General features: G+C 35.5%; 1 protein-coding gene across 2 annotated transcripts in view; it reads right to left on the bottom strand.

Annotated features, from left to right (window-relative positions):
* The window catches only part of LOC149800055 (uncharacterized), a 323,160-nt gene that overhangs the window by 29,260 nt on the left and 274,897 nt on the right, over positions 1–19,003 (bottom strand). For both annotated transcript variants that reach the window (XM_089959611.1, XM_089959612.1), the window contains exons 27-29: positions 5,925–6,143; positions 5,214–5,238; positions 1,628–1,686 (exon numbers count right to left, since the gene is read on the bottom strand). In XM_089959611.1, the coding sequence (XP_089815737.1) occupies positions 1,628–1,686; positions 5,214–5,238; positions 5,925–6,143 (303 nt within the window). The remainder of the gene's footprint in view (positions 1–1,627; positions 1,687–5,213; positions 5,239–5,924; positions 6,144–19,003) is intronic.

The raw sequence follows: 19,003 nt of genomic DNA, 5'->3' as shown, positions 1-19,003 counted from the left end.
GTGGTCAATGACGTTTGGATTAACACATTACTTTGAATTTTCTGAACTCATTCAAAGAAATTCTTGATTGCTACGTTGTGATATATCAGGACATTCATGACTATCAAAATTCATTTGGAACATAATATATTTCTGGACATTTAATAGGACATTTATGATTATGGAAATTTAATCTGCAATAATGTAAGTGTCTTCGGAATTTTCACTTTGTATTATAGGCAAGTAAATTCTTTGCTGATTCTAAGTATGTTGTTGGTTTAACTTTTTTTTCTGTTACACATATCTAAGACCCAGATTCATAACATGATCTTGAGCCAAATTATTTCTTCTCCACATAAACATTTATTAGTTCGTTATATCTGTATCTACCACCTGTGAATTTCAACATCTGCTTTTTATTTCGGAGCCTGTCAAAGTTAATACAGCACAGGCACCTTTAAAGTAAATTTAATGTTGTTTTTTATATCATCTATGCTTTCAACTATACAACTCTATTTACTACCATAAGAGTTATGGAGTCTACTAATTAAACACCCATATGGTGAACGTAATCAATAAGGTTCCTTGTTTTCCTAGCAAGTGTTCTACAAAACAGTCAATCTTGTTTCGCTAATATACACGAGGAACAAGGCAACAGCACCTATTCATCGCACGGGAATGTTTAGCTTTCATGCCGAGAATGCACTATCAAAAACACTACTTTTTGCATTGCTGTACGACTATCTCTAAATTGGTACATTATACTTTTAGAGAAATCACACAAAAAGTGTGATTACATAGAGAGGCAAGTATCTGTCAAAATGATATAATTTGCGAAGGGTTTCAGTTTGATTGAAAATATTTAATACTTTGACAGTGCATCAAAAAAGATTATCAGATATAAAATGATATGTAATTGTTTCTTTAAAACTTTCTCTTTATATCTTGCATTATCTTCACCACCTTATGTTTGCTTCGGGTTGCTGATGATTGCACAGTAAAATAACAGCCGACACTAAATGCTGTCTCATAAAGCTAAAAGAATGACGTGCATTTGCAAATTTCTAGCCTTTAAACAGAGTAAACAGAACTGTTTTAAATTATTTTAATGACAATCCGAATATCTCAATTATGATAAATTTAACATCTTGGCTATTGTCAATACAATGTCCATCAGCTACACATTTTTATTCCCGTTGCATATTATATTATAGGATGAGAATTTATCGTTTTCAAGCTCACCATAGAAACCATAAAAAATTGCTTGAATATTTGCTCTTACCTTGACAAATTGGATGCAGCTCTCATATATATATATATATATATATATATATATATATATATATATATATATATATATATATATATATATATATATATATATATATATGTATATAATGATCATGATCACAATCCATATTCTAGGTGCATAGTATAGTGATATCTGGCATAGTAAATCCTAGAAAGTTACAAATGTATACGTAATTATTTGATGATAGAAATTCAAGTTTAACTGTTTTGAATGCTATACGTTGTGCATAAAAAAATGTATATGATTGCAAGGTATTACATTTGTCATTAATTGCGCTGTTTTTAGTACAAAGAACAAGCACAACAATATGCAGATGACCAAATTTAGAATACTCACATATTCCCTTTTGTTGTATGTGGTATTAAGCACAACAGTCACATGTCTTTCTTTGAACACTGCAAAATTAATGTTTTGTTTTATTTTTATTTTAAACATGTCACGTTTAGTATTTCAAAATATAAATAACTATGAACCAGATCATTTCTTTTGAGATGCACATGTGTCATAGACATAAATAGTGACCTTTCATTACCTTCATAAGCAGAATTAAGATTGGAACCATTGAAGATTATGTCGGGATATCAAATAGATTTTCTGCTTTTATTTCCACAGCCTGAATTAACCTATGTAATTCATTGCTGTCATCACAGCAACATGGTTACCTAAATGAATCATATAAGCAACTTTCGTTACAGTCAGGGTAACTGTGATGAAGAAACAAAATAATTTTCCCAGCTTTTATGTTTTTTATTGTCTCTGACCGGAAACTAACAGGATCATCAAAAGTCCATTTCAGTATTTTGCTGTTTCTGTAACATGAAAATACCAGTAACCACAATATATTGATTTAGGGGTCTATGTGATACTGACATAATTCGTATCACACAAAATCTATAAACCACACACATTCCAGTCTCCAATGGTTTCTAACCGCGGATCCAGAAACCTGTACATATGTCAGGAAGCAATTTCTTGCTAAATAGCCGTTAATTTCCTTTTAACAATAAGCATTTTACCAAACGGAATTGTTTTCTTTGTGAAATGCCAGGATAAGAATTCCCCCCATTCCAAAATTTAATAAGGCAGAAAAAAATATATTGGTGTTTGTAAAAGATGTTTAGTTCTAGTGCCCCATTGCAAAATATTGAAAATGGGTTAACTGTTCATAACCATAATCAAGTAATCTACCTTTAAATATTAACATGTCTACCATATTTATTTGTCCATCTCAGGCAGCTTTTCCTCAATCCTGCTAACATTATTCCTTCAGCAGAATCTTACAGTTTTCATATGTGTAAACAAAATAAAATTACTGCTACGGCTTATAAATCTAATTTTGTCATCTACATATACCAGCACAATTTCATTACACTACCTTACATGGTGTATATGTTGTCTTGCGTGCACTACTGAGATATTAGTTGTTACTAATTGTACATTTACATTACCATTTAAGTATCCAACGTGTTTGTGAACACTCCAAAATATTCCAGAAAATGTATGACAACCTTCTACATAAAATTATAATACTCTAGGTAATTTGTATTTGGGAATCTTTCCAGAAATTAACAAAAGAAAGGTATCGATAAAGACGTAACCCTCTATTGCAATCTTCACAAACTCTTATCATTTATAACCCTATAGCATTTAGTAAATCTTCTATGAGAATTGGAAAATGACAGGAAATAAACGAGTTTTAAAAATAACCGTCTTCTACAATTTTACTGCCATTTCCTAAATTATGATCCAAAAAAGTAAAGTTTGTTTTGCATAAATACGTTTACTTAAATGCTTTTGATAGTTACAAATGTGCTGTAAAATATCTTGAGGGATTGTACACTTCAATAAAAACAGGTTCAAAACAAGATTATTAAACACGATGCTATCAAGTTCCTTTGTAATTTAGTGTTGCTGTGTATGTATCCAAATTACAGCATATCATCAACGATCCAGACACCATATGTCCACTGCCCTGGAATATTTCCTTGCTACATCATTTAGCTCACTCTAACGAGAAACGTTATGCAATTTGAAAATAAAATTATAGTGATTTCGGCTGGTAACTGAAACTGCTATTTCACTGATTTATTTAGCTTCATTACCATTTCGAAACAAACAAACTGTACCAACCCAAGTGAAAGTATGTATGCGTCCTTAGTGCGCTTAGGAAATTAAAATGGAAGCTTCATATTTCTTCAAATAAACTGAAAGAAGTTTTTGAATCCTTTAGAAGCTTCATAGAAACTTTCAAATATCCCTCTGAAAAAGAGAAACTGCCTTGAAAATATTACTTCTCAATTTATACATAGGTATTGCTTCCTTCTACTACAAGCTCTCGTTCCAATGCAGATTGTAATTAAGCAATATCATAGAAAACAAAAACAGCTTTTGTTGTTTTCATTAAAAGGTTATTATATAAACTGATGAAGCAGTTTCTAGTGCAGAAACTAAGAAATTTGCAATTCCTTCTTCAACAAAAGACAAAGAGAGTTTTCGTTTGAATCTTTCTTGAAAGTACAATTATGGTTTCTGATAAACCTAAAACTGCTGGCAATGTTGTTTCAGATAAAGTGGAAATTCCTCAGGTACTATTAAAATCCACTATTTTGAGATTTCTTCATGCTTTTTGATGGTATAATTTTCTTTCATAAATGATAACTGTATTAATTACATACATCATTGAGCATTTCATGACTGGGGTTTGTTCATACGAGAGAAATACTAACGAATTCATTACAGAGTTTTGAAAGAAATAAAATGACCACGCATCTGAGAAAACTGATATTGAGCCCATACTAAATGATAACATTGCATGCAGTATATGCCTTATTTGATATGTGTACAGCAATTACCCACATGTACATGTATACACATTTTTCCCTTCAGGATAATAACTTCTCAGTTTCTGAAACATTAGGTAGTATGACACAAATAATTGGCATGGTTTTCATTTATATATTAGTCGTTCAGTAAGACAAAAACCAATGTAAGCAAGATAAATATTCTATACATACAGCCACTTTTCTATCATATAGCACGCATGCGTTATATGACCAAGAAGTGCGTGACATCAGAGTAAACAAAATATGTTTGCACTATCTCTAGTTTGAGGTCAACTTACGCTAATTACTTTCAGAATAATGCAAGTCACAATCTATCTTTAGATAACATAGATATGAAAGCAGATCATTCGGGTTTGATAATCGTATACATGGTTTGACACTTAAAACAGTAAGAACAAATCGAGGTCTAAACTTAAGTATGCGATGCTGATAATTTAGGCAATATCTGTATCTCTTTATCGTTAGCCCTTTTGTTTGCATTTATCATTGCAGTCATATTTGGAATGTTATTATTTATACTTTTCATATCTGAACTTTCAATTATTTACCACAATGTAGCTATGTAATTCCTTTTGATTGGAAAATAAATAAAGCAAATGTTTCTTTTATACACAACAGAGAGGAAAACATCTCATCACTAACAGTGACAATAAAATGTAATTAGATTTAACCATATGAATGATAAATTATTTATATGTTTCATTTTGTGGGTACATAATGTGAACAATGCATGTCAGAAATAACAGCGCTGATGGAAGTTCTATGTAATCGATGCCCTACTTTTAGTGTGAAATCAAATACAGCTTAGAGTGTCATTATTTATTTCAAGTTCCATTATCTTTACCACTCATGACTTAATAAAGCAATAAAGCTTAATCTGAAAAGGCATCAAAGCAGTTAATCTTTGCATTATATGCTGATGAAGGTAACAAAATGACTAAAAGCCGTCTTTTTCGATGGTATGTATGTCAAACAAAATAGTCATTAAAATTTACTTGCAGTTATAGAAAATTTATCTTGTGAACTGTAGTGTTAAATAGGATTAAATTTTAAAGAAAAAAGTGATCAAACAAGCATACCTTTCACAGAGCTGACATCAGAACTCTATTAAAAAAAGATAAATTATATCTATATTAGTAACGATAAACTGCATATGAATTGACTTTACGTTGACTCTTGACCACTCCGATGGCCTAATGGTTAAAGAGTCTGCCTCGGATGCAGGAGGTGGAACTCCGGTTGAGTGATACCAAAGAATTACAAACATGGTACTAGCAGTTGCCTCGCTAGGTGCTCAGCATTAAGAGGTTAGTGTTAGGACTGGTTGGCCTAGTGTCATGATAATGAGACAGGGTAGAACATGATGTTACATGTCTGCAGCATGATGCCCCAGTGCTAGACATCACTTCAAACTGCCACACTGTATTCTGGTACTCAATATTTGGTGCAAATTTATTTTTAGAGATCATTAATAAGACCATGATATCTGTTTTTGCAATTCATTCTACGCTTTTAATTATAATTTTTGCCTTTTTCCTATCATATTATATCTAACAAAGGGATACAAATAATATATCTATTCTGTGCTAGATTTATAGTTTTTGCGTTGCTCGTAGAATATATGCAACAACCACAAGTCAGATATTGAATTATATATCATGTTGCCCTGCAATACAGGTAAACACCAGAAAGTAATAATAATAATGATAATAATAATAACAAGAACAACAATAAAATCTCAGGTGCCTGACTCTTGGCCATTACGTACAGGCTAAAGAAGATGTACATACCTCTTGTCTGAAGATCTGAGAGTCCACATACAGCCTTCTGATGCAGGATGAAGGGTTTTCTATGACGAATACCCTAAGACCATGGATGACCGATAGTGTTACGCTATGTGATCTACTTCTCCATTTTCCAGTTGCCCATTCCGGTCGAATCAGCAGGGTGATGGAATTCATCTTATCATTCTCAGCCATTTGTAAGCATTCAAGGATGACGTCAGACATCTAAAACAATATTTATTAGGTTTCCATTCTTAGAATGCCAATGTGTAGTACATGATACCTGTTGTGGATTAGTTTCTGGTCATCTGTGCACTATATTAAAGATGACATAGTCACTGGCGTTCTTAACAACAAGTTGTGTAAAAGTACTAATGTAATAATTACTGCTTTTTTCAATACACCCTACACAAAAAATGTGCGAGTGTGTGTGTGTGTGTGTGTGTGTGTATGTGTGTGTGTGTGTGTGTGGAGTGGAATCTGTAATTTAGTTATGTTCAAATATTATTTTGATTCAGAAATTTCAGTGACTTTAGGATTTTACCACTATTTTGGGATAATTGTGATTCATTTGAGAACGTTCTGGAGTATGCCATTGTGCTGCATCGATTCTATTGACACATTATCATATTAGATGCTACTGGCACATCAACACATTTAACATTGGACTTCGTTCAGAACACCACTTGAACTGATTTGAAATAGCCTATAATTTTTGACTTGTGACTGAACCTTTACGACTGTTATTTAGGATTTATTTCACAATATTGCATGTCCTTTTTAAATTTTCACTTTGTGTTACAGTGAACAAAATCTCTAACAAAAGACTGAAATGGGGCTTTGTAATGTCAGCTTGCAACATAATAAATACAACACAAATCATGCAAGTTATATCAATGAATAAATTCCAGATGCGATAAAATTATTGAAAACTTTTTGTCTATCCATTTATTGAAAGTAATGCAGAGATGTTCCAAGAATAATGAGAAATTGGGGGGATTTTCCTCTTGTCACCAAAAAAAAGGAGGAGTAGAGATAAAAGGGGTGGAGGTAGGACATGGACATATTTCATTATTTACCTAACACTTAAATATTAATCTTGCTTTCCACCTGCTCCACTGTCAGGACTACGTCAAAGTAAACATCTTCAAACCATGTCCTCCACCTCCTTCATTGTATAAGCGTAAATGTATTTACTGTTTCTTACCTTAAACTGTTTCTGTGCTGTGTGTAAATATTCAATTGTGCTAAGAACCCACTTTTACTGTCTGCTGCACATGCATACCTAGCTTAGCAAAACGTTTCAACATGTTGGGAAATATTTCGTTATGCTTCTTTTCTTTACTATTTTCCACAGCTCAAAGGTATTGTCTCTTGGATATCTCTGCTCCAAAAGAAGATTTTTCACAACAAGAACTCTCCCAAAGTCTCACTGTCGTTAATTAGTTCATTGCTGACATTATAGCCTTCTTACCTGCTCCAAAATCCTAGACCTGAGTTCATTAACCTTTAATGCCTTGATATGATGTGACTCGGAGTCTCATACAAGAGTTTACGTCTTAAATTTAAACCGCCGATTTACTTTTCCTACAACTTTTGCAAATATCACGTAATAAATCTCCTGTACTGTTGTGTTTTAACCATTTGTAATCTGACAACCATGAACTCTGAAAGTTTGCTGCACATTTCGGAGTCTATTTTGACGGTATATCTGACTGGGTATCGACACTGTGTTGACAAATAGTGCCCAGTTTCGCAAAAAACGTCATTACTTTTTCCATTATCCCATTCAATTTCCACATTTTCGCCACCACTTAACTTGACATTGAAAATGAACAGTGATTTTAAGTCCCGCCATGGATGCTTTCACTTTCTAGAAATGTAACAATGATCGCTCATATACATATATGTGACGTTTGCACGCATTGGGGTGGGGTTCTTCCAATATATATTAATTAAATTATGTTGTAAGTTCCACCCTGGCTCGTAGGGTTAGGAAGTTAAATTAGTGACGAGGTAGATTTACAGCTCTGAGCCCCCAGTCAGCAATGCCGACGGTTAAATTATAGAGAACACGAAGATGAATTCAATTCATAACAATTTAATAAATTCGATAATTTAAAACGATTATCTCTCAATCACCCGTCTTTCCTTCAACCAAGTGACAGCCTAGTTCATCCCATGATTTACAGTGTGAGTTCGATTTTTACCTTGTCCTTCCGTCTACTCATCACTTTTTTCCCACTAATTCCTTCCTTCCTTCCATTCCTCCAACACCTCCTTCGACTCAGTTTCCCTCTCTACTATCTCCTCCTCCAATTTCGCTCCCAGACTTCAACTTCTCCTGACGTCTCTCATTTCCTCCGTCTGTCTATCTGAAACTGTAACTGGTCTGTCCCTCAAAGCTTCCTTTGGAAAACCGCAAGGCGTTAACATCTGCTTTATCAAATCTCACCTCACACTAGATCAACAATTAATCATCAGATAAGGCTATCACGGTTTTTGTCACACATGCGTACACATCGAAATTCCCACACACTTCTTGCAAGGTAAACAATGGCGTAATAACACTATCAGCGAATTGTCATACAGACATCAATACATTGTGTCACGTCAGTATATACACATATAGATTTAATCTCATTGTACTACAATCTGACAACAGTCAGACGCACGTCTGTACATTACACAAATATTCAACAATGGCAAAATCTATAATCACATGAACACATGTGTTAATCTACTATAAAATACACACATAGCGAATTACAATATTAACTCTTACGACGGCTAGCAAGCTATATAATTCTTTACAAATATCAACTCATTCCTTCAAAATATGAAAACATATTAACACCACAAAGTAATTATTCGTACTACGATTCTAGTAATAATAAAGTATACATACAATTTATAATTAAAAATGCAGTTGCATTCCGCAAAGACCGAACAACTAGCTCACTGACCTTATTTGAAGCTGTCTGTACTTAGAATTTCCTGTTGTAAGATTTTCCCGCCAATAACGAATGGCTATTCGGAGCTACGCTAACCTCCTCTGGGTAATTTCTCTTAGCGAACTAATTCTTGCCGGAAGACGCGGATATATCATTCTACCCAAATCAGGGTCTCTCCCCTATCTCGATTCTGATTGGATGGAGATGTGACCCTGTCCAATCGTCTTAGTGGCCAGTTCAACCTGGCTGTCTCTCTGCAGGGAAAATAAGTTGAGACACTCCCACTTCTTCAGACAACTTCTTTTGATCTGGACAAACGTTTCCACATCTAGGTGATAATTGGCTATCTGGTGTCCTCGCAGCTCCTAGTTCTGGCTCTCCACTTCTAGCCACGGCAATCTTACGTAATGGATTAGTGCTAGCCTTTGGCAATGTTTAACATGAAAAAATGTCTTGTCAAAATTACCTTGATTATACATGTTTCAAACTGGGGCTACTCTGAGTCGTGGTAAACGTGACAATATGAAATGAAAGGGTATCAGTGGCAGAGCACCTATATGCCACATGTATTTCGCTTATAAATAATAATCGGGATTTCCAAACGTCATTTTGTGCTGACATACATTTGCAGACTTTAGAATGGAAGAGGTATTGTGGTTTTAAGAATATCCTTATTTTTTATTTAAAAAATTTGATACCGGCGCGCAGCATATATTTGTATATGCACTTTAAACTAATATGCGGGAGTTCTTGTGCCTCAACGCTTTTCAAGGGGTTATTCAGGCAAATTTTGCATGGATCAAGCACACACTAGGAGCATCTCTGTAGCAATGTGTTATTTTTTAATGGCGGAGTTCCATCATTAGTATTCATTTTACTAGCCACAAAGCCAGATGCTTTATTAAAACTTCAGATAAATTCTTTCAACATACATTTCTTTTTTATTTGAGAGGAAGTTGTATAGCAGCGGTGGCCACATGTCACATTTGATCAGCACCATGATTACAAACTTAAAATCAGAATGAGACAAGTCGGTCTGCTTCTGGTGAGAGATGTTCTAAAATAGAAGTCCTTAAAAATAATATCTATTAACAGAAACGATTACCACTAGCGACAGTGGATAGGCATAATTTCATAAACATCAAGCAGTTTGTGTAAAATTCTAAATTGCTAAATGTTTGCAGCATAATTACTAATGAAATACTGTTAGGCGAATATTTAATATTAGACCTCAAGAATTATGAAGACAAAACCTCTGAATTGACATCTAGCAATTCAACTTCGCTGGCGCACACAAACATTTGTACAGTAATTTAATCCTGAAATTATTTAGTAACGAACAAGCCTAGTATTCTTAAAGCCCTGAATACTTAGGTCCGATTTTGCACTGAAGATGTGTTTTTTTTTTATAGTTTTTTTAAAGGGAAGTCTAGAGAGTAAAGTTGGTTCGTAAATGACGTTAACTCAAATCAGTAGTACCGTTGTTGTTTTTTTTAGTTTTCTTTTTTCGTTTACTTAGCATTCTTACATTTTGATTGAATCTGAACCATCAAAATGTCGACATTGCTTGCTAAAAGCCTTGAGGAAGGGATAGCTGGTCACGTGTCTGATTCACATGTGGAATGATAACAATATTGAAACCGACATGGCTCTATGTTGATTTTTGCCATCCTTAAACCACTATGTTCATGTCAGGGTCGTGAGAAAGTATTTCATGGTGGAACATTATGGACAGTATATTAAGTAAGAAACCATACACATGTACTTTAATGTTGATGGATATGTCGGCTCTTTTTGGTTCTTAGTGTAAGTTATGTATCTTTATGGGTGTTTGTTTCATGTTCATACAGTTGCTAGTAGTGTTATAATCACTGAAGCGACTGTATTTTGCTGTACTCATAGTTTTCTTTCGTTATACTCATTATTTGATGTATTTGTTGATGATTATCCAGAAAATGACCACTCCGGTGGCCTAGTGGTTAGAGCGTCCACCTTGGATGTAGGAGGTCATGGGTTCGATCCTCAGCCGAGTCATACCAAAGACTTACAAAAATGGTACTAACAGCTGCCTCGCTTGGTGCTCAGCATTAAGAGGTTAGTGCTAGGACTGGTCGGCCTGGTGTCAGGATAATGTGACTGTGTGGGACAGCATGCTACACGTCTGCGGCATGATGCCCCAGTACTAGACGTCACTATAAACTGCCACACTGCAGACATCGTAGCGCTATGACTAAAACATTGTTAAAGCTCTGTTAAAAATGCAAATCACACACAAAAAGACACACACACAGAGAAAATGATATAGTTGCAACTATTTAAGCTGTCAGTGGCAAAATCATTACTTTAATACCAACATATAATAATAATAATAATAATAATAATAATAATAATAATAATAATAATAATATGAAGAAAAAGAAACATACGATTTTTGTTTCTTCAGTTAACTGTTGGGCTTAAGCTATATATTTTAAACGGGTTGATGTAAGCCTGATTCGACAGTGAACTTTGCAGACTGAATTAGCGGTTTTCAGACAGTCTGGTTCTTGGTTATTTTAACTTTTTACACGAGTACTGATTCACTGCATTTTCCTTTATCTTGCAAGGCAACCATTCGCGTTCGCAAATAAAACTGCAGATATGTTTCATGCATGGAAGTTCTAGCCACAATCTTTTCTTAGCATTTCGTGCGTTTCAGAAGATAATATGAACAAAGCCAACAAATAGTGGAACAATACAGATGATGATAATATTAAACAATCAGTAAATCTAATTCCTGATTTTGGTGGAAAATCGCTTAGTTCAAATCAAATATCTTGAAGATGTTTGATACAGAATTGATTTATTTATTTCAAGACAGAGTGTCATCAACTCTGATTTCTAACAGCATTTTATGATTGAAACATTCAAGCCTATGATGTCTATAGTATACAAAAATGATCTTTTTATACTTGACATGCTTTAGAGCAGTGTTTATTTGTAAATCCTTGTTTGTTTTGATTTTTTTTACCATGTACGCATCTGGCATTGTTATTATACCACTTTAAACGCCCTGTATGTCGGAATTTCATTTATTCCCAATTTCATCAACTTGCATAATGTTTGGCATTTGGGTCATTATTTATGCATATCAATCGCTCATTGATAAACATTATAAAGACGACTATTCCTAATTTGATTACTTGGGGAAATCTGGCAGTAATATGGAGCGGATGACTTAAAACAAGATGTATCTGCATACATATCACTTAAAGAAATGTATTGTTAAATTTCAACACCCATAAATTCCTAATTTATTTAAGTCAATGCTGTAACTGATCAAGGCAAATGCTTTCTAAAATCTAACATTAACCAATGCGGTTCACATAACCTATTTCTCATTTCCTTATAATTATTACCAGGAATATAAATGTTTGTTGGCCATTTAACAGAAGTGGAATGTTCTATGTTGAATGTTGGGAAACAAATTATGTTACTATACATATGTTTTATCATCATGACCAGGAGGCACAGATATTTAATTCAAACCGAACTGATCATGATTGTTTTATATAGTCCATAAAATGCCCAGTGTAATCCTATTTATAAATCCAGAAATCCTCGTGCTCTGTAATGAGCGTTATCATGCAAATTATCAACAATTTGAAATATATGCTTACCATGCCGACATACTTCCATGTTACTTAGGCGTAACGACTATTTCGTAAATAGAGGAAAAATAATTAATGTGAAACTATAGGAATTAGACTACTCATCTAGCTAAAAATCATATTGGTGCTTTTGAAGAAAACTAAATTATAAAACACAAAACTCAGATTAAATAGAAAAGAAATGAGCAACAAAGATGATTTTATCTTAAGATAATCTAATAATAATATAAAGAGAATTTTTGAAAAACAATATATACTACTCAGAGGAGTCCAATGATGACCCACAAACATTGATGATAATTCACTATTCAACATAATTTTTGTTCCTAGGTAGTAAGTGTTATTTCGTAATTGCTTATGACTAAAATGTATATAAAATGGCTATTATTCCCCACAAACTTAGCTTTTGTGACCAGGACAGTGATATTTTGAAATTTACCTATTTCTAATGATAACACGGGAATTTGTGTCTTTTCGTTCACATAAAGTCAGAAGAAAGAAAACCACTTGAATAAAAATTAACATGTATTTATAATGAAGTAATACAAAAATGACCACAAAAGATTTAGAAGTGAGTAGGTTTTTGATATTTACGATTATACTGTAAATCACTTTCACGAATCAGCCCCCAAATGTAGTCTCCCATCATGTTCTTATTATACAGCCCTTGGTAGCAGCGTTCAAAGTCCAGTATATCCTGGTGAAAGCGCTTGCCTTGTTCCTCCGGGTACGCTCCAATGTTCTCCTTGAATTTATCAGGATGAGCATCGAGGATATGGACTTGACGGACATCCTACAGCCCACTGTGTCGTAGTTCTTCACCAGAGTCTCAACTGGCTCCAGATAGTTTTCTGACTTGTGATTGCCCAGGAAGCCCCGAACAGCTGAGAAAAAGCTGTTCACAGCTACTTACTCCTTAATAGTGAACTTCTTGGGGAATTCTTTGCCCTCCAGGATCTTCTTTGTCTGTGGTCCAATGAAGACACTGGCTTTGACCTTTACGTAAGATAACTTTGGGAAGAAACCTGGAAGGTACCTGAAGGCTGCCGACTCCTTATCTAGAGCTCTGAAAAATTGTTTCATAAGGCCCAGTTTGATATGCAGTGGTGGCATCAGCACCTTCTGGAGGTCTGCCAGTGGCTCCAACTTGACGTTGTTCCTCCCCACAGAGAACTCAGTCCACTGTGGCCCGTGCGCCTTGGTGTCCCTGCTGTCCCAAAGGCAAAGATTGCAGGGAAACTCGGTGCATAGAAACACCGGAGTGCACCGAAACGCCGGAACGCAATAGAAACACCGAAAGGCAATATTGTATATACCACAGCTGGAAATTGTGAAATTTGCGACATTTTTTTATCAACAAAATAACATTCACTATTAATAGTGTCTAATACAACTTTTACATAAGTTTAGTGCTTAATCTATTACTAATAAATATATTAGTAATGATTTTTTTAATAATGCCCGACTCATGAACTTCGTGAAAATCATCAATTTGAAAATTTGACTAGCCGTACAGCGTAAGTGTAACTATCAAGAATAATGTGCGGACAAATATTTTAGAGATCTAAATACAAAGGTAGATGCAAAAATGGCATGTCAAATCATTCCCATATTTATTTTGGAATTTACATCACAAAAAATGTTTGGTCCCGTGATTCAGAGTAGTTGCAATTGTTCAATGATAATAATAATAAAAAGTACATGCAGTTTTCCTTTCATGACAGCTTTTCTTCAATACCCATATGTATTCACTTCTTTGTCAAAGACATTATTTGCATTTATTGCTAAAAAAAAATGAATCACTGGTTAGTGAAGATTTACACCAAGATTCCAGTAAACCACTGATAGCAAACGTCAGACCATTGCAGATTATACAGATTGCAGTGTCGGTTCCAGGAAAGAATCAGCGATCAAATTGTGAATTTCAAACTTCCTTTATATATTTTCTATATAATCAGTATTCATTATGTAACAACAATTTGATAATCCCATTTGAGACGCTAATACAAGTCTCTGCAATCACATCGCTTTCCCGTGCATCCAGTCTCAACAGAGCTTGATGTGTCATACGATTTTAACATTTGTTTTGTAGTGATTACTGAGATATTCCTGACTGAACTACCCAAAGCGATAATCGGTAAACAAGATATATATGATACTTGTGCCGCTTTCTTCCCTTCACTCATATTGTCTTATCCATCAGCATTTATAATTTTATTTCAGATTGATAGGTCTTTTAATGAACTATTACATTCCGTTTTCTGATATTTTGAGTAACTTCTACATGGATAATTAATGTATCTTTCTAATTACTGTTCGTACTGAAAATTTTTCACATGTCATCTAAAAATGAAGATTTTGAAAATAAATACCTTGATTACTTACTTATATGATGAGCACTTGGCCATAATGGTTCAATATAAATAATTCGTGTTTAAACCTTTAAACATGTCTAAATGAGTTGGGGATTTTTGCACAGAGAAAATGTATGCTGTTTGATGAATGCACATTATTCATAGATCTCACATTATGGTTTTTGGACCAACAGTAGAAAGTTCGATTGTTTTCATGTAATTTTCTTACAGATGTTACATTTCGGTAACAGTTCTCAATTCCATAATTGGACTTGTCTTCATGCATGTAAGTTAAGATTTGCATGAGTCTGTTTCATTTTTTTTAATATCCAATAAAATCTTCTTATGAGACTTTTTGATAGCCACATATTTAATCTCGAGTTGTAACAGTTTCAACATTCTTGCCTACCAAGCTTTTTTGTACATTTTTTGATCTACACTAGAAAAACACCGACTTGGAAATTATGAATAAAGGTGTGCAGATTATTATTAATGTTGGCGTTTATAATGCACTAAAAATAAACATCGTTGAATTATTTACATTATTCATTAAGTTTTGATTATGAAATTCATATTTAGCATATAGCAATCAACACATACCGCCAAATATATATTTAATGAATATATATTTTGAGCATATTCGAGGGCATTTGAGTAAAACAACGTGCAGTACAAGTCAGCATGATTAGCGGATTAAATGCGTATGATAGTGTATTGAACTCCAATGGCTACTGGTTAAATAATCTTTATTTCAATGGAGTAAGGCAAGAATAAATGCTGGCTGATTTTTAAAAGTTGAATTTCCGCGATTAGTGGAAGAAAGCGAGCATAATATAGAAATTTATCAAACAGTCTTTTCTTGTACCACGTCGAAGACACGCTTTTTAATATGTAGGTTTTCTTGGACAATATTAGTGTTTAATAAAATATTCATGATAAAAATACATTCTCATAAACCTAACAAATCATTTTCATACTCCGACTAATTCTCTCTCTCTCTCTCTCTCTCTCTCTCTCTCTCTCTCTCTCTCTCTATATATATATATATATATATATATATATATATATAAGATAATAAGAAAAATGTAATTATTAAAAACCTCAATATAATAAGCAACTTAAGAAATCAACATTAATATTGTTTATTATTAAAAGCTAAATCATTCAACACGTGTATAAATTGCAATACATGCTGTTAATATTAAATTTTGTTCCTTTACGAACTGTCTCCAAAATGCAGTTTCAAGCTTCTTTTTAATTTGATGTTGCATTACTTGCAGAAAAAAGTACATATTAACTTATTATATAACTAATATTAAATGTCACAGGTATGAATTATACATTTACAACCAATATACACAGTGGTATATACGATATAATTGAAGTGCGTTTCGGTGTTTCTATTGCGTTGCGGCGTTTCGGTGCGTTCCGGTGTTTCTATGCACCCAGGGAAACTTGATAAAACCGCATTGCAGACTCATCAATAATGCCACCATTCTGAAGTCTCTGATGAATTCCCAACCATACTCATCATACTTTAAAATTCCAGCGAGGTCTTGATGCTGCTGTAATCCTCTTTGAGGTGCATCAAGTGAGCCAGGGAAAGAAATAGGTATTTGATTCCATTATGGAGCAGCATGGCTTTGAGGCTCCTAGATGAGACATCAATAAAATGGTGCAATTCATTCTGGTTACATGCGATTCTGATTGCCTGTAACAAACTGGTCACACTGAGGCAGAAGTAGAGCCCATCTTGATGGATGAAAAAGCTGCAATAAGCTTGGTGATGCTTCCTCTGATCTGCGGCTTGCACATTTTCATCCATTGTACTTGGTGAGACCAATATCTCTGATCAAGTCGTTGAGGTCTTTTTGGTTGAGATAGTATGGGTTTCTCTCTTCAGTTCCACCTCTGAAATTGTCTTCCGGATCTACAATGTCTTCCTCACTCTCTGACTTGCTGCTCTCTTCTAAAGACGTGGGTACGGTGAGCTCAGGTCAGTGTGGTAGATGGGCGATGGATGATGGAAGGTTGAGATACATGATAACAGGTGCATTCCTGCCTGTCCAACGTTTGGAATGGTCCACCAGGCTGTGGTAGCAGTTGCTTGAGTGGTCAGTGGGTTAACGCCAAATTCTTGGGATAGCGAACGTCATGGCTTTTCTTTTACCATCTCTACCATCCTACAAAAATAATCTTATTTAACGCATGACTAATGTGTAAGAGAATCTCACATTTTTCATATATATTTTTTCAATAACATTTATAGTTGGGGGAGGGGGTCCAGAGATGGCTCATCAGTCCAATCCAGGCCAGGAAGAGTTTGTTGCAGAGAGGACATGGGTGTACAAGTTGTTGGGTTGCTGCGAGTTGCAGAACTTCTGTTCATGTTTCTCAGCTGCATCCACCGGTCTATTCTGCTCAAAGGCTGCCGCATCGGCATTAACTTGACTGCACCAAGCAGATCAATCAGCAGCGATAGTCTTCCAGCAGTCAGGGCCTAGGTTCTTCAGCGAGGCCTTGAGAGTGTCCTTTACATCTTTTTTTGACCAGCGTGAGATATCTTGCCTTGCTTGTAGCTCTCCACAGAAGACCTTCTTAGGTAGGCATTCTACCGGTATGTGGACAACATGGCCAGCCCATCGGAGTTGTGCCTTGCACAGCATGGTGTGATTGCTTGTCATGCCAGCCTGAGTGAGCACCTCTGCGTTCGGTACCTTGTCCTGCCATCTGATTTTCCGTAGTTTTCTCAGGGAGCTCATATTGAAGTGGTTCAGTTTTTAAAATAGCAGCTTCATACAGTCCAGGTCTGTCAAGCATAGAGGAGTGTAGGGAGAACAACCGCTGCATAGACTTTGAGTCTGGTGGCAAGTCTGATGCCTCTCCTATTCCAGACATTTCAGCGGAGTCTGCCAAATGCTACAATGGCTTTGGCAACCCTGGTGTTGACCTCATCGTCTATGTGGACTGCTTTTGAAAGGTTGCTGCTGATGTATGTGAACCTGGCCACATTATTGAGCTTTTGGCTATTGACAGTGATGGATGGTTCCAGGTAATCTTTTCCGGGTGCTGGCTGATGCAGAACCTCGGTCTTGCTGGTAGAAATGGTGAGTCTGAAGTTGGTGCACGCTGTGGAAAAATGATCCATGCTCTGTTGCATGCCTGCCTCCATGCTGGAGTTGAAGACACAGACATCTGCAAACAGGAGGTCGCAAATGTTCTCAACTGGGACTTTGGATTTGGTTTGGAGCCTTCTCAGGTTGAAAAACTTCTCATCCATTTGGTACCGGAGACCTACTCCCACATCACTGTCCTTGAAAGCATTCATCAACATTATGAAGAACATGTGGCTGAAGAGAGTGGGAACAGAAGAATCATCCTTGTTTCACACTAGTTGTAGCTGCAAAGGGTTCGGAATTGTTACCATGGTCGTGGACTCTGGCAAGCAATCCATCATGCAAATGCCTCATCATTTCAATGAAGACTTCTGGACATCTAAATTTGGCCATGATCTTCCAAAGGCCTTCGCGGCTGACAGTGTCGAATGCCTTAGTCAGGTCCATGAAAGCGGTGTATAGCTGGAAATTGTGTTCAAGACACTTTTCTTGAACCTGCCTGGCAGTAAAGATTATGTTGATGGTGCCTCTCTCCTTTCTGAAGCCACACTGACATTCTGGCAGTAGGCCATGATCAAGGTGCTCTGTGAGTCTTTTCATCAGTAGCCTGGCAAGGACCTTGCCTGCGATGCAGAGTAGAGCTATTTCTGTATGGTTGTCGCAGGACTGGCGAATGCCTTTGCATTTGTAAATGTGGATGATGGATGCATTTTCAATTCCTGGGGAATGCGTTTCTGCTTCCACATCCTACAGAACATCTCTGTAAGTCTTTCCACCAGCCTAGGCCCACCAGACTTGTATATCTCAGCTGGGATGTCGTCTGCTCCTGGAGCTTTCCTACTATACAGGAGCTCAATTTCCTTGTGAGTTTTCAACACTGTTGGAGGGTCAGACAATCTCTCGTTGATCTCCACCTAGGGTAGACGGTTCATGGACTGTATATCATCAACCTTTCGGCTCTGCAGTGTGTCCTGCAGCTCACGTAGTTTCTTTTGCACAGCTTGTCGGACA

This window comes from Sinohyriopsis cumingii, chromosome 5 (assembly GCF_028554795.1).
Source record: "Sinohyriopsis cumingii isolate HCF-2022 chromosome 5, ASM2855479v2, whole genome shotgun sequence".
NCBI classification, from domain to species: domain Eukaryota; kingdom Metazoa; phylum Mollusca; class Bivalvia; order Unionida; family Unionidae; genus Sinohyriopsis; species Sinohyriopsis cumingii.
This window is presented reverse-complemented; position numbering and strand designations above follow the sequence as displayed.